Source organism: Corvus hawaiiensis, chromosome 3, assembly GCF_020740725.1.
Source record: "Corvus hawaiiensis isolate bCorHaw1 chromosome 3, bCorHaw1.pri.cur, whole genome shotgun sequence".
Lineage (NCBI taxonomy): Eukaryota > Metazoa > Chordata > Aves > Passeriformes > Corvidae > Corvus > Corvus hawaiiensis.
In genome coordinates, this window is record NC_063215.1 from 117,874,739 (window position 1) to 117,888,347 (window position 13,609).

Sequence of the window (13,609 nt, forward strand, 5' to 3'; positions counted from 1 at the left end):
TAAAACCCTTTAGTTCAAAGAGCAGGTGCTTTGCTTTCCAGCGAGGTTAAGATCATGTCTGGTGGTACGGATGGAGCAGGAGCATCATCAGAAGGTGGAATACAGAGCAATGCACAGTCATTCTGAGGAAAAATCGAGCTTCATTTTGCTTAAAATAGAATATGAATATTGCAGGTTTGGTTTCAAGTTTCCTCATCTCTTCCTGAGAAAAAGCTGGTTTCTGTAACAACAGAGAGGAATAAAGGAGATAGACATCAACGAGCCTCAAATTTGCATTTCTAGTTAAGATCCATATGGAAGACGGAAAAACTTTATTACACAAATGAAGACAGTCACTTAAAAAACCCCAGGGTTGTCATGAGAAAGTCCTTGTCAAATTCCTGAATGCTCTCTGTCAGATGGAAGGAGGTGGAAGATACTCCCAGCTGCTCTGTGAAGTACGAAGAAGTCAACTGATTGCTTTGCAATTCCAGCTTGATGAGCTCTAAGCAGTGATAGATGCTGAGTCCTTGCATCAGAAGGGGTGAATTAGGATGTTGTAATTTAGGGATTGCAGTTAAGGGAGAGAATTTTGGATTCTTCTGCCATGCTGATGACCTTCTTTAGGAGGTGAAACGTGCAGGGGAGCTTTGTTGCAGCTGGCTGACCAGCCCGGTGAACCAGGTTAGCCGAGGTCACACCACTGAGATTTGTTGAAACAGGAGAATTAAACCTCTTTCCTTCCCTCCTTGGAGCTTCAGGGCTAATAGTTGTTTTGATGCCAATGCCAAAATAAAGATTACAACTATTATTTGTTGTGCAACAGAACATCTTGTGGGGCTGGTCTCTGAAGATGTGAGGATGCCAGATAGTTTCCTGAATTTCTATCTGATAGTGTGAATGGAGAAGAATCCTTAATGAGTCTTTCATCTGTGACAAAATAATTAAGGATTTAAAGTTTAAATCTTGAACTCCACGTAGCTTTTGTGGATTGTAAAATAAATAGACCATTTTGGGGAATATTTTTTCCTCTTTGAACATGTACTTCAGTAGAGGTACTGAATTATTTGTGGGACACTGTGTTTTTGGAGAATGATATTTTTGCGGATGAACAGCAAAGCTGGATGCATGGCAGGTTTTTGTGTCCAAATCCTTGGATACCAAGGAAGATTGTCTGAGCTGGTTACCATCTTCCTGACTGGCAGGTGAGGAGAACTTCCCCATTCTTCTGATTTCTTGACAGCCGTATCAGACCAAGGCTGATTAAAGAGTCCCTCAGAACTGCCAAACTTGTGTGGTGCCTCCCTGTGTAAGAAATCCATCGCTACATCTGGTATGAAATACAGGAGACTAGAAAGCTTAGAGGGAAAGAAAATGGCTTTCTCAGTCTGATTCACGTGTTGCTTTGGGGAGAGCACAGCGAGCCCCTTGCAGGCCAGAGTTGTGTGACAGGAAGGCTGCTGCTCTATCTAAAGATTTAAAAGATTTTCCTGAGGAATATATAATCCATTTTCCTTAAGATCAGGCACAGTGTGGCTCGTGCCTGTGAATGAACAGTGCATAACCAGGTGACATTTTGTTAGTGTGAGGATCAAGCTTTTCATTGTATTTCTGTTTTTGCATATTGCACTTTGAATTGATTGTTTTCCTGCCTGTGTGCTTCCTGTTTCTCACAGCTTCCCATGCACCTTACAAGTGGGATTATTGGCCACACGATGATGTTCGTGCTGAGTGTAGGTTTGTGGGTTTAACCAACCTTGGAGCCACGTGTTACTTGGCCTCCACTATTCAGCAGCTGTACATGATCCCAGAGGCTAGACAAGCTATTTTCACTGCAAAGGTGAGTGTGGGGCTTGGACAGAAATTTACATTTAGAGTCAGTGCAAATGCTGAAAAAATACAGATTTACTTCTAAGACTTACTTCTAGATAAAGAATATTTCCTCAGCAGTTAATTTGCTTTTTGTTCAGTTGGGTTCTTTTGCTGGTGTCTGAAGTGATTTTTTCTTTTTTTCTTAAATATGTGATGTGGTAGGTTCTTAAGGTGGCACTGAAATAAAATGTTCTAAAAGTCTTATTTCTGTTGCTTTCAACTAGGTTGATTCAGGTTTGGGTTTATGTGAGTTGTCTGTTGTTTCTTTACTGCTGGTTTGCCATTTTGGTAACAAATGTTTTTTTCATGAATGTTTATCAAGTCCCAGAGTGTGTATCTCATGCTACCAGAAGTACAGCAGGTGCTGTAAATTATCATACATTGGTTAACTTCCAGAAATGCAGTATTTTTAGCTCTTTATTGTAACAGAGAAAGCATCATTTTGGTCCCTGACATCAGCAGGGCAGATAGAATGGGTGAAACACCCTCTCTGGCAGTGACCTCATCATTTTCTGTTATTGTTAATTGCTGGTACTTGTCACTTAACTTCTGGAGATTCCATTTATAAATGAAAATAAAAAGCTAAATAAGAGAAGCTGCTGGTCTGCTCATGAAATGCATTGTGGAGACGGTTGTTCAGAACCCTCACAATATCTGTGAATTAAAAAAAATTATTCCAAAACCACTAATACTTTGTAATACTTTCCCAAAAGCTCCTACCTGCAATAAATTCTTAGAAAGTAGAGTTCTTTTTCTCTCAGGTGTAATGTTGACATGCCAAAAAAAGTGTAAAATAAGTATAAAAACAATAAATGTAAGATTATAGACTGTGGGTTCTTGTACACAATCATTTTTCTTAATGGTCCATAATAAAGTAATTGGGTTTTTATTTGAATGTTCCATCTTTTTTTACATTACATTTTAATGTCTGTTTTTGCAAAGTAATAAGCAAAACCATAAGCTCTCCTTTTATTAATTTCTGTTAGTACTCAGAAGATATGAAACACAAGACCACTTTACTGGAACTCCAGAAGATGTTTACATACCTAATGGTAGGTGTGAAAGAGTATTTTAGAAAGTATCCTGTTTTTGAAGAGGGTGGGGAAGGCAAGAAAACCATAGTTGAGACAATGGACCAGTTTGAAACTGGGTAATTGGCTGTATTCTCCCAAGGAAGGATTTGTCTGATTGTTACAGGAGCCCTCCAGGTAGGCCTTTGGGACAGTCCTGCTGTGTCTAGGCCACTTCCCAAACTGATTTTGCTAAACAGTCGATAGAAACTGTCCTTGCAGAAATGACCAGAGTCCTGTGTATGGATTTTAAGTATTTAAGAGGTTCTTTGTGCATAGTTCAGGTGAATCAACAGTATTGAATTACAGAGGTGCTGGGGATGTGGAGATTCCCTGGTGATACAATAAAATACATTCTTTTTATTCACTGCATTTTCCTTGCTCCAATATTTAAAGATTAATCCATTGAAATAAAGTGAAAAGTTGAGATTCCAGGATGAAACAAAATTAAAGCAGTTCACAGGTGTTCACTGCTGTTAAAACACTGAAACAATTCTGAAATAATGAAAAAAAAACCTGAGGAGAGATGAGTGTCTGGACACTGGTTGTGTGTAAGAAGTTCACAACCACTTTGAAGACAAATGGGGAAAGGAATGTTGACTTGCAATGCCTGCCATGAATCATAGAAATTATTAAATTAGGTGTTCACATATGTAGAAAATAATCTAGGAACATAAAGTCATACAAAGACTTAGCACTATTTAGATCTTGAAGAAAGACTATTCTGAAACAGGCAATATTTACAGGAGGTACTGTCTTGCTACATGTCCTTAAAAGAAAACAGAGTAAGTAAGTCCTGCATTCCCAGTGTGCAAGGCAGTGGAATGGAGATATATTCTAAAGAACTGCTTTATACTGCAGATTCTTTTCTCTGGCTAAACACATCCTGTTGAAAACTAGATGATAACACAGGGTCTGAATGAGAATTGAGCACTTGGCAGGATTTAAGTCAGCGGTGTCCAGAAATACATAAACACAAGCTGATGTTCTCACATTTTATTTTGTGTCAGAACAGATATGCAGGAACTGCAGGTGTCACATCTTCCGCCAAGCTATTTTATTTTAATGATTCATTTAATGAAGTATTTACTAAATATTTTAATACTTTTTTACTAATGGTGTTTTACTAATTGGTATCACGATAATAGTAATCAATTAGTTAAAAGCTGCTTTGCACTTCATCAGAAACCTTTAAACATTTAATAAACTATCCTGCCTAATAAGCATATTGTATGTAAAAGTTTGTATTTTTAAAAACAGATATTCATATGTGTGTGTGGTACATCTGTGTAACTTGAAAATAAAAGGGTTTGTGTTGATTTGGTTTTGTTTGATTTCCTTTATCCAAAGGAAAGTGAATGCAAGGCCTACAACCCAAGGCCTTTCTGTAAAACCTACACCATGGATAAGCAGCCCTTGAACACTGGAGAGCAGAAAGATATGACTGAGTTCTTCACTGACCTAATAACAAAAATAGAGGAAATGTCTCCAGAACTGGTGAGTTATTAAGAGGGAGCAAAAGGGAACTCGAAAACTTACAGGATTTGCTCAAATTTCCTTGACAGAATTTATTCATTCATTCCCAGAAAAACACAGTGAAAAGCTTGTTTGGAGGTGTTATCACAAACAACGTCGTTTCTTTGGTAAGTGTTCCTTTTCTACCCTTGTCTTCTAAAGATTTTTTTTTACTAACTTCTCAAAACAAGTAATTTCATTGCTTTTCTCTTCTGTTTGTTCAGGACTGTGAACATGTGAGTCAGACAGCTGAGGAGTTCTACACAGTGAGGTGCCAGGTGGCAGATATGAAGAATATTTATGTAAGTAGTGCCAGGCTGAGATGAGTCTCATAGATCTCAGTTACAAAGGGCACAAACCACTGCCACACGCTTGAAGGTGTCGATGCTTTTTCTGCACTCTAGTTTTGGGGTGTTTACAGGTTGATATTATGAGGCAATTTAGTTTCATCTTCTCAGTGCAGTGTGCTATCAGCTGGGGCCATTTGCCATTGACTGTTGTTTTACAGTCAATAATCACTATTTATTTCTGTTCTAAACATGCTGTGGCCACTTTATGTAGATCTGTAAATGTCAAAAGATTTAACATGTTCAGGTAGTACTGCTTATTAAGTTAATTTAAAGCTTACACCAGCATGATTCTATGTTTTCAAGCTTTTTAGACAATCATTAATCTCCACCCTTGGAATTTGAATTTAAAGGACTTGAATTCTTTGAGACAGCTTGGAATATTGAGTACCACTTTTATGAGTTGGATCCTTAATTCTGTGTACGGGTTAGGAACTGGTTTTCCTGTCAAACTCTTAGTTCAAGTGTTTGCTCTTCCGTGAAAAATGTTGGGGCCTTTTACCACCTTTCTTTTCATAACTTGTGGAAATGTTAATTAAAGTAAAATTGAAAGAGAGGATTTTGGAAAGCAGGCCATGTAAGCACAAGATAAAAACATCCAAGATAAGTGTAAAGTCCTTTTTTGGTTTTTCCATGCAGGAATCTCTCGATGAAGTAACTATTAAAGATACCTTGGAAGGTGACAACATGTACACGTGTTCTCATTGTGGGAAGAAAGTGCGGGCTGAGAAAAGGTGTGACTAAGGAGAAATAAATATTCTTAATGTTTCTTTTTAGTAAATTACTAGAATTACACTTGGAATAACAGTAATCCTTTAGATGGAACAGGACTGCTCTTTCATTCAGTTTATACCCTGTAGGCCTATAAGGATGTGATCCCTGTGCAAATTAGAAATAAGAAGGAAATCAAATTTCCAAAACCAAGAATCTGAAGTATCTTAGCAAAAGATGACAGAAAAATGTCCATGACCTTTTTTAATTAAAAAAACTCCCAGAAATCAGTACCTATTGAAACATTAGTCCTGGGTTTAAAATATTAAATGCTTTCAAAGGTTGGTTACTCATTATGCAGGATAATTGCTTAAGTTTCATCCATCACCCCAAATTTCTTAATTAAAATCATTAGCTTTAAAAATATTTCCATGTTTTGAAAAGTCTGCTAATAAAGAGAGAGTAAATAAAAATGTTATGTTGTCTTTGTATTGCAGCTAACAAATTTCTTCGTTAGAGTTGGAAAGCCTCATTGTTGTTTTAAATGACATGGGTGAAAGAGTAACTTACTTGAAAGTCATTATTGCAAATTTTATGAGATTTAATGCAGGAGATGTTCTGCCTTGAAGGTTCTCTTTTGGAAGATAGTAACTCCCTGCAGTGAGGGGATTTGCATTGTCGAATTCATTGACGGCTCATTTTATGATACTATTTTAGAAAACTGGTTCCTGCCGTATGAGTAAATTTGCTGTTTCTCCCAAGGTACAATGACAGCCTAAATAGAATTGTTCAGTGGGCTAAATGTGACCTTCCTGCTGCTGGTCAGTCTGCCCTGCTCTGGGGCACTGTGAGAGCTGGATTTTATACTGATGTGTCTTAGCAACAGATCTCCAATGTTACAGTTGAAATAAATGTTTAAGTTCTCTGTGAAAATACAGTTCACCCTGCTAAGGTTTTATAAATCATGGTTATTTCTGATCCTTCAGGGCATGTTTTAAGAAACTACCTCGTATCTTAAGCTTCAACACCATGAGATACACATTTAATATGGTGACCATGATGAAGGAGAAAGTCAATACCCATTTTTCATTCCCTTTACGTTTGGATATGACACCCTACACTGAAGATTTCCTCATGGGAAAAAACGACAGGAAAGAAGGTATGCTCATAAAATGGATTCAGCAAGCTTTGGCTCTTTATCTGTGTATCACCTTCTGTATACAGAACAGAAGCAAAGAAAATCAAACATAGCTTTAATCAACCTGTATTCCCAAAGTCTCACACTGTGTTTCACATAAGAAAAACAGCCAGTTTTTGGTTTCATATACTGTTCAATTTGAATTAGTCTTAAATTTGTTTTTAAAATATGAGAGAAATTGCAAACAGTTACATACAGTTTGTGGCTGATGTTGAAGTTTGGGTGTTTAGGAAATAACTGATTAAATACTGTATTGAATTATTTCAGGTTTTAAGGAAGATGGTGGATATTTGAAAGAAACAGAGAGTTATGAGTATGACCTGATCGGCGTGACAGTTCACACAGGAACAGCAGATGGGGGGCATTACTACAGTTTTATCAGGGACATTGTCAATCCTCATGCTTACAAAAACAACAAGTGGTGAGCTATGCAATTTATAGTTCCATATTCTTAATAACTAAAGCTTGTTGGCTTTGTTAGGTGCAGTTATATAGGGGGTACATCCTGGAGGTTCCTCTGAGAAGCACAGGATGTTGGACTTTGATAGGTGTCAGGATATTCGTTTATTAGCTTACAAATTAGCATGTTGTAACCAGGAGAGTTGTGTGGTCCCTTGGACACAGGGGTGGCAGGGAATGCTGTGCTGGCCTCACCAGAGCCAGCCTTGCTTCCTGATGGGACTAGATTTGAGTTATTTCAGTACAAAAGATTTCCTAGATTGTCCTTCATAAAATCTACTTGGTACCTTGGATGAGGATCCAGCTGCATTTATGGATGTAGAATTTGGGAAAGGGAAGGGACATGGTCATGGAAAGGAGGAGGGTCCTGTTAGGAGGAGGGTCCTGCTAGGAGACACAAGAAAGCAGGGAACACTCGGCCTGTAATTTTTGGATGTGGTATCTCCATTTCTCACTGGAGCCCTGGAATAGGAGACAAGGTTTCCTCCTCTATTCCTGTTCTCTAGAATAGCTGGAGCATTTTTGAAGCAGGACCAGCTCGTGACCTAATCCCTGCTCCAGTGGGGATCCACAGCAGTACCTCCTTCTCTGATCTTCCTAGAAAGAAGTCACTTTTGGGACCAGATTTTCATTTGCTGGGATCTAAACAAGACATCAGAAATTAATGGGAATATTTCAATCCAAGGAATCATTGGAAGTGCTCATCAGGCTTTATTTGCCCTTAGAGATGAGCAGCAGTTGTTCCAAGGCTTCTTCCTGTCTTGCAGGTACCTTTTCAATGATGCTGAAGTAAAACCCTTCGATTCTGCCCAGCTCGCTTCCGAATGTTTTGGTGGAGAAATGACTGTAAGTTTAACCTGAATTTTTGTCATGTTCAACTCTAATACCTGTTACAATCTGGTACAATCCAGGTCTTCTATGAGGTTTTAAAAGAAAGCTAAAAGAAGTAGAGTACAGGTATTACTAATGAAGCAAAGTTAATTAGTGAAGTGTCTCTCCAAAGAAGAGGTATTTCTTTACTATATCTGGTTTTTATCATACCATTTTTTCAAGTGTAAAAAAGTGAGTTTGCAGTTAATTTAGGAATCCTTGCTTGGGTGGCTGCTTTGTTCACACCACTGATGAAGGAATAATTACTTCAAGCTGAGGTGTATTCTGGAAAAAAAAAGAGCATTTTGATCTTTGTCTGTGCCTTGTGTCACTGCCTGTGATATCAGTTGGAATATTTTTACACACTATTAATACAAACAATACTCAAATGTTCTCAGGCTGTGCTTGAATCGATCATTATTTATAGCTGTGTACATGGTATAAAGCACATTATAAATAACACAGTATCTTACTAAAGCAATCCTGGACATTAGACAACTTTTCTTGTCTGGGAAAGGCAATATGCTGAAATAAAATGAAAAAATTCCTTTGTTTGGCAAATGGATCAAATACTTTTCGGTGCCTCTAAAGAAGAGGTGTCAGTGAGATGGATGAGCCAGGAAATTGCTTGGGATGGAGGTACAGTATTGCATAGCAGATTTGAAAATTCAGAAGAGGTCACTATAGAGGAAAAAAAGAAACAAGACTGCTTTGAGCAAGAACTAAACTATCAGCAGCCCTCATAAGTGTCATGAAATAAATGTGCAAGTGAGCTATCACAAGCTGTTAGAAACTAAAGCATTAAAAAGCTTGTAATTAATGGTTTTACTTTCTTCTTGACAGACAAAAACTTATGATTCTGTTACTGATAAGTTTATGGACTTCTCCTTTGAAAAGGTATTTCTCTTCCAAACCCTTGTTCTATGATTATATTTCTGATTTCATGATTTCTCTCTCAAAGCAAAAATTATACAGATGTTTTTTTCTCCAAGACACACAGTGCTTACATGCTGTTTTATAAACGGATGGAGCCTGAGGAGGAAAATGGCAAAGACTACAAATTTGATGTTTCATCAGAATTGCTGGAGGTACAAGTTGATTTGTTTTAACACCAATTTTAAAGCACTCTAGAGGACCCTAAATACATCAGAAATCTGAATAAACATAGGAAAGCAAAAATAATTTAAATCACTAAGATGACAGTCCTTTGTTTTCACTGTCTTCCCTAGGAGATTGTCATGGGATAGGAAGGGAATTAGGATTTACATTTCACGTGAATTTTAGACATTTTCTCATTCTCACCTGTATAGGGAATATATCCCTTTTTACCACCTGGAAAATCCAGTGTCCCTGCTCCCTCTGGCCAGAAGTGTTGTTTCAGCATCTGCCACATTTTAGATTCTTAATTGAAAAAGACTCTTCATTCCTAGCCAGCAAATCAGATCATGCTTTTTCCCTTCTCAGTCTTAAAAATATTAATAGATTTTATCAGAGTTAAATGTTGAAACTATATTGCTGTGAAAACCACTCTGAACTGATTTGATCAAAAACATCGCTTTGGAGAGAGGAACAGGGGGACGTGGCATGAAATCCTGTTCTGGTTTGATGATGGAGATTCAAATCTTACTCTTTAGGAATTTATCAGAAGTTCTCAGGGCTCATCAAGCTTTGGGTTAGACTTCAGCTGTGGTTCTTCTTAAACTTGTTGGACCAATTCTCAAAATCTTAGCCTAAAACTCTGAATAATTGAATTGTAAAAATGAGGTCACAGAAAGAGGAGAAGGTTTGAAGCTCTGTTCTGCAGTCCCATGGCAGGCAAAACCAATACTTGCTATACTATGAATAAAACAACTTCGAGCCAGTTCTTTAAACTAAAGTGCTTCCAGAAATAATTTTTCATACAAAAAAAAATTGGTTTTTTTAGCCTTGGCAATCATTTAAATATTTTTAAAATCATGCTTAAGTAGTGAAATAAACTGCTTTCTTGTATCTGATGGTAGCATTTTTTCTTCAGTGGATATGGCATGATAACATGCAGTTCCTTCAAGACAAGAACATTTTTGAACATACATATTTTGGGTAAGTTTTTCTTTAAAAATGTAATATTAATGCTTCTTTTCTTCTTGCAGATTATCATTATTTATTTTAATTAACAAATAAAATTACTGACTCTAGGTTTATGTGGCAGTTGTGTAGTAGCATCCCAAGCACACTACCAGATCCAAAAGCGGTTTCTCTGATGACAGCAAAGGTAAGGATTTCCAAAGTATCTCATCTTCTATTAACTATTTCCTTGTTGACATTTTAATTCATGCATTCTAAATTAATGGTGCCATTTTTTTTTCCAGTTAAGCACTTCCTTTGTACTAGAGACATTTATTCATTCAAAGGAAAAGGTATTCTATTTACTTGTAAATTCTCATTAAGTAGCTGCATGAATCTAGTGAAAAGCTTATCTGTACTTCTCATTCTGCAAGTGGGATTTTGAGCTGTAAAAGTAGCATATATGATGCAAAGTTAGTGTGTCATTTACCACATTTATAGTGAGCACTGCACAATGGAATAGAAAATGTATGCGAAAATGTATGGACTGGTATTTTTCTGTAGGTGCAACTTATTATGAGTTCATGAAATGTTTATTGTTTATAAAATGTTGTGTTGTTTATAAGATTTGGTGCTTTACTGAACCACTTAGAAACGTTTAAAGATTATGCTGGAATTCGTTATTTGAAATTATAGTTTTTTCTGTATTTCTTTTCACAGCCTACAATGCTTCAGTGGATTGAACTGTTAACAAAACAGTTTAATAACAGTCAGGCAGCTTGTGAAGTAAGTGACTTAGGAACTCAGCAAAGTACAAACCAACTTTCTATATATTGTTTAACTTTCCTGGAGGTTCGTATCCCTGGAATATTTTGGACTATGAACTACTGTATTTGGTATATTTGTGCTCTATGAGATGAAATTCATCCTGATTACTGCAGATTCTGGGGAATGACTTAACTTTTATTTGCAGAAACCTATGTTGAGATCACAGGCCAAAATCATTTTGTCACTGGAATAAGAGAGAGCCAGTGTCACAAGCTCTTGATTTGATTAATTATTATTTGGTTAATTATTGCGCAGTGATTTCTGTTTAGATTAAGTCACACAAGAGACATGGAAAGACAAAGAATTTGCTGTGGTCTTGTTGAAAGCAATTTTGAGATACTGAAGAAAGTTTGATAGTGTTTCTGTGATAATATAAATGTCCAAGGAGCCCAGCACAGACTGTGTCCTGCATTAGATTCATTCAGTAGAAAGGAATTAAATCCATTATTCTTTTATAAATTGATTCTAGGTTGATAAATTATGTGACATTCATTATTTGGGTGTACAGTTGTCTCAGTGGGGTGTAGTCCTAAGATGTTTAAGTGAAGACATTTAATATAGTAAGGAATTCTTGGCTACAATTAAAATAAAAGGAAGAACGTTGATTCTTTATTTTAAACTGTTTTTCCTTGTGACTTGAACAAAATTCTGCGAGTCAGAAGACTGAGCTGTATTATTTGCTGAGTCTGACTTGGAATGAGTCATTCTCTGTTAGTTTTATACCTTTTGGGTCTCTGGAGGCCGTGAGGCTTTTCCACGTGTTAAAATGCAGAAGGGATCTAATTTGGGAAGCACTGTCTAATCCTATTACTCTTCTACAAGATCCTTCAGCTAATGCTTTATTGTAAGCATAGTTTTTATTCTGTTGACATCACTTTGCAGGACAAGTGTGTTCTTCCAGATAATTTTCTAATGGCATGCAGAGCACAGGGATAAGAAGATACCAGATATAAAATTATATTGCTGTTTACTGCTATTGATCTTTATTTCTTTATTCCTCCATGCACAGAAGACTTTTAGATTTCCCTTGGATTAAAACTTGCCTATTCCTTAATAATAGTAACATCGATTTCTCTTCAGACTTTAATATCATGCAAAAAAGAAGATTGGACTAGAGCAAGTGTGGAACAAAACTAACACAGTATGTATCTTCTGCAGTGGTTTTTGGATCGTATGGCTGATGATGATTGGTGGCCAATGCAGATTCTAATAAAGTGTCCCAATCAGATTGTGAGGCAGGTAAGAAAAAATGTTCCCTTCCAAGTCAGGTGACTGCTTGACCTGTGACCAGAAGCAGACAATTACAATGGCAGATCCAGTGATTCTGACAGTTTTAGTGAATACCTGTAACTGTCTGATTCTTCTCCATTCTTGCAATGATTTAGGGAAGGTATTTGGCCACGGCAGTGTGACTGTTTGAAACAGCCCCAGCAGAGCTGTACAGTCAGGATCACTAAATCACAATAGATGCAAATTAAGGTTTCTACGACTCCCCCATGATCTCAACAAATCTGAACACTTTACATTAAAAAAATTGGGGTTTTTTCTGAATTAGTTCAACAATAGTTCATCAAGATCCACATTCAGAAGACAAAAAGGAATAAACTGTTTACATTCAGTACTCCTCAAAGCTCCAATTTGAAACTTCTGTAATAAGTTTTTGTGGGTAGAGTTAATTTTACAATACTATGCCACAAAGCTTTGTTAATACCCTTTTCTGAAAATACTTCTTTTTAAAAAACCCCGTATTAGTAGCATTTGGACATTGACAAATACAGCTATTAATAGTGTCACTTACAAGTATACTTACTTTCTTTGCAAGTTGCTAAGGTATAAACTTTACAGTTACTTTATCTCAGCTGAATTCTTCAACTGGATTTCTGGTTATTAAAGTGATACTTCCATACAGACTCGTACATCGTTTTTGTATGCAATGCATCAGTGAAGGAATATATTTCATGGGAAAACTCTATGCAAGGTCTTAGGCAAGGTCTGCTCCTCATGAATGCTTTACAAAATCAAAATTACTGGAGGGAATTTCCTTCAAATTTTCACATTAATGCCTGTGAGCCAGCAGCAAAATTAAAAAGCATCTTGCCAAAAATATCAAAATGTTTCAGAAAATAGAGATAGAAGAAAAAAACAGAGTCGTGTTTCAGTGCACACCAATAGTAAAAGCTGGGTTTAGGGTTCCTTCATGAAATCTGTCCATAAAAACTAGGTTTGGCTCTTCTGTTAAAATATGATCTCAGCTTTGCCTTTCAAACTTTGAAGCTGTGAAGAGCTGGCAGTGGGACTTGGAGACAGAATATTCTTTGCTTAGGAATGACATATTGACCTTTCTGTAAAGGACTGAAGATGTGGAGTTCATTCCCTTCTCCGTTTGCAGATGTTCCAGCGCTTGTGTATCCATGTGATCCAGAGGCTGAGGCCAGTGCATGCACACCTTTATCTGCAGCCAGGAATGGAAGACTGGTAAAAGAAACCACCTGCAAACTTCTCTTTATTCCCTGCATTGCTGTAGCTGCTTTTATTAATTAATTACTCAAAATAGTCATGTAAAGCTGAAATAGTGCTAATTGTTCTTCATTATTCTGCCCAAACTGCTCTGATTTATTGAAAAATACCAGTAGGGTTGCAAGAGGCACTGTCAAAGAGACATTGTTTGAAACATTTGCTCCCTTAGAGTAGGTTTTCAGCATGGTCTTTATTTTCTC

General features: G+C 36.9%; 1 protein-coding gene across 12 annotated transcripts in view; it reads left to right on the forward strand.

The window, feature by feature from the left end:
* Positions 1-13,609, forward strand: part of USP34 (ubiquitin specific peptidase 34) — a 112,737-nt gene that overhangs the window by 78,562 nt on the left and 20,566 nt on the right. For 8 of the 12 annotated variants that reach the window (XM_048297363.1, XM_048297370.1, XM_048297368.1 and 5 more), the window contains exons 43-59: positions 1,656-1,819; positions 2,838-2,903; positions 4,272-4,418; positions 4,508-4,564; positions 4,661-4,738; positions 5,423-5,517; positions 6,481-6,653; positions 6,960-7,113; positions 7,919-7,997; positions 8,865-8,918; positions 9,014-9,109; positions 10,036-10,100; positions 10,197-10,272; positions 10,370-10,417; positions 10,785-10,916; positions 12,051-12,131; positions 13,282-13,367. In XM_048297363.1, coding sequence (XP_048153320.1) covers positions 1,656-1,819; positions 2,838-2,903; positions 4,272-4,418; positions 4,508-4,564; positions 4,661-4,738; positions 5,423-5,517; positions 6,481-6,653; positions 6,960-7,113; positions 7,919-7,997; positions 8,865-8,918; positions 9,014-9,109; positions 10,036-10,100; positions 10,197-10,272; positions 10,370-10,417; positions 10,785-10,916; positions 12,051-12,131; positions 13,282-13,367 — 1,651 coding nt within the window. The remainder of the gene's footprint in view (positions 1-1,655; positions 1,820-2,837; positions 2,904-4,271; positions 4,419-4,507; positions 4,565-4,660; positions 4,739-5,422; positions 5,518-6,480; positions 6,654-6,959; positions 7,114-7,918; positions 7,998-8,864; positions 8,919-9,013; positions 9,110-10,035; positions 10,101-10,196; positions 10,273-10,369; positions 10,418-10,784; positions 10,917-12,050; positions 12,132-13,281; positions 13,368-13,609) is intronic. The other 4 variants (XM_048297369.1, XM_048297373.1, XM_048297375.1 and 1 more) reach the window with 1 other exon arrangement.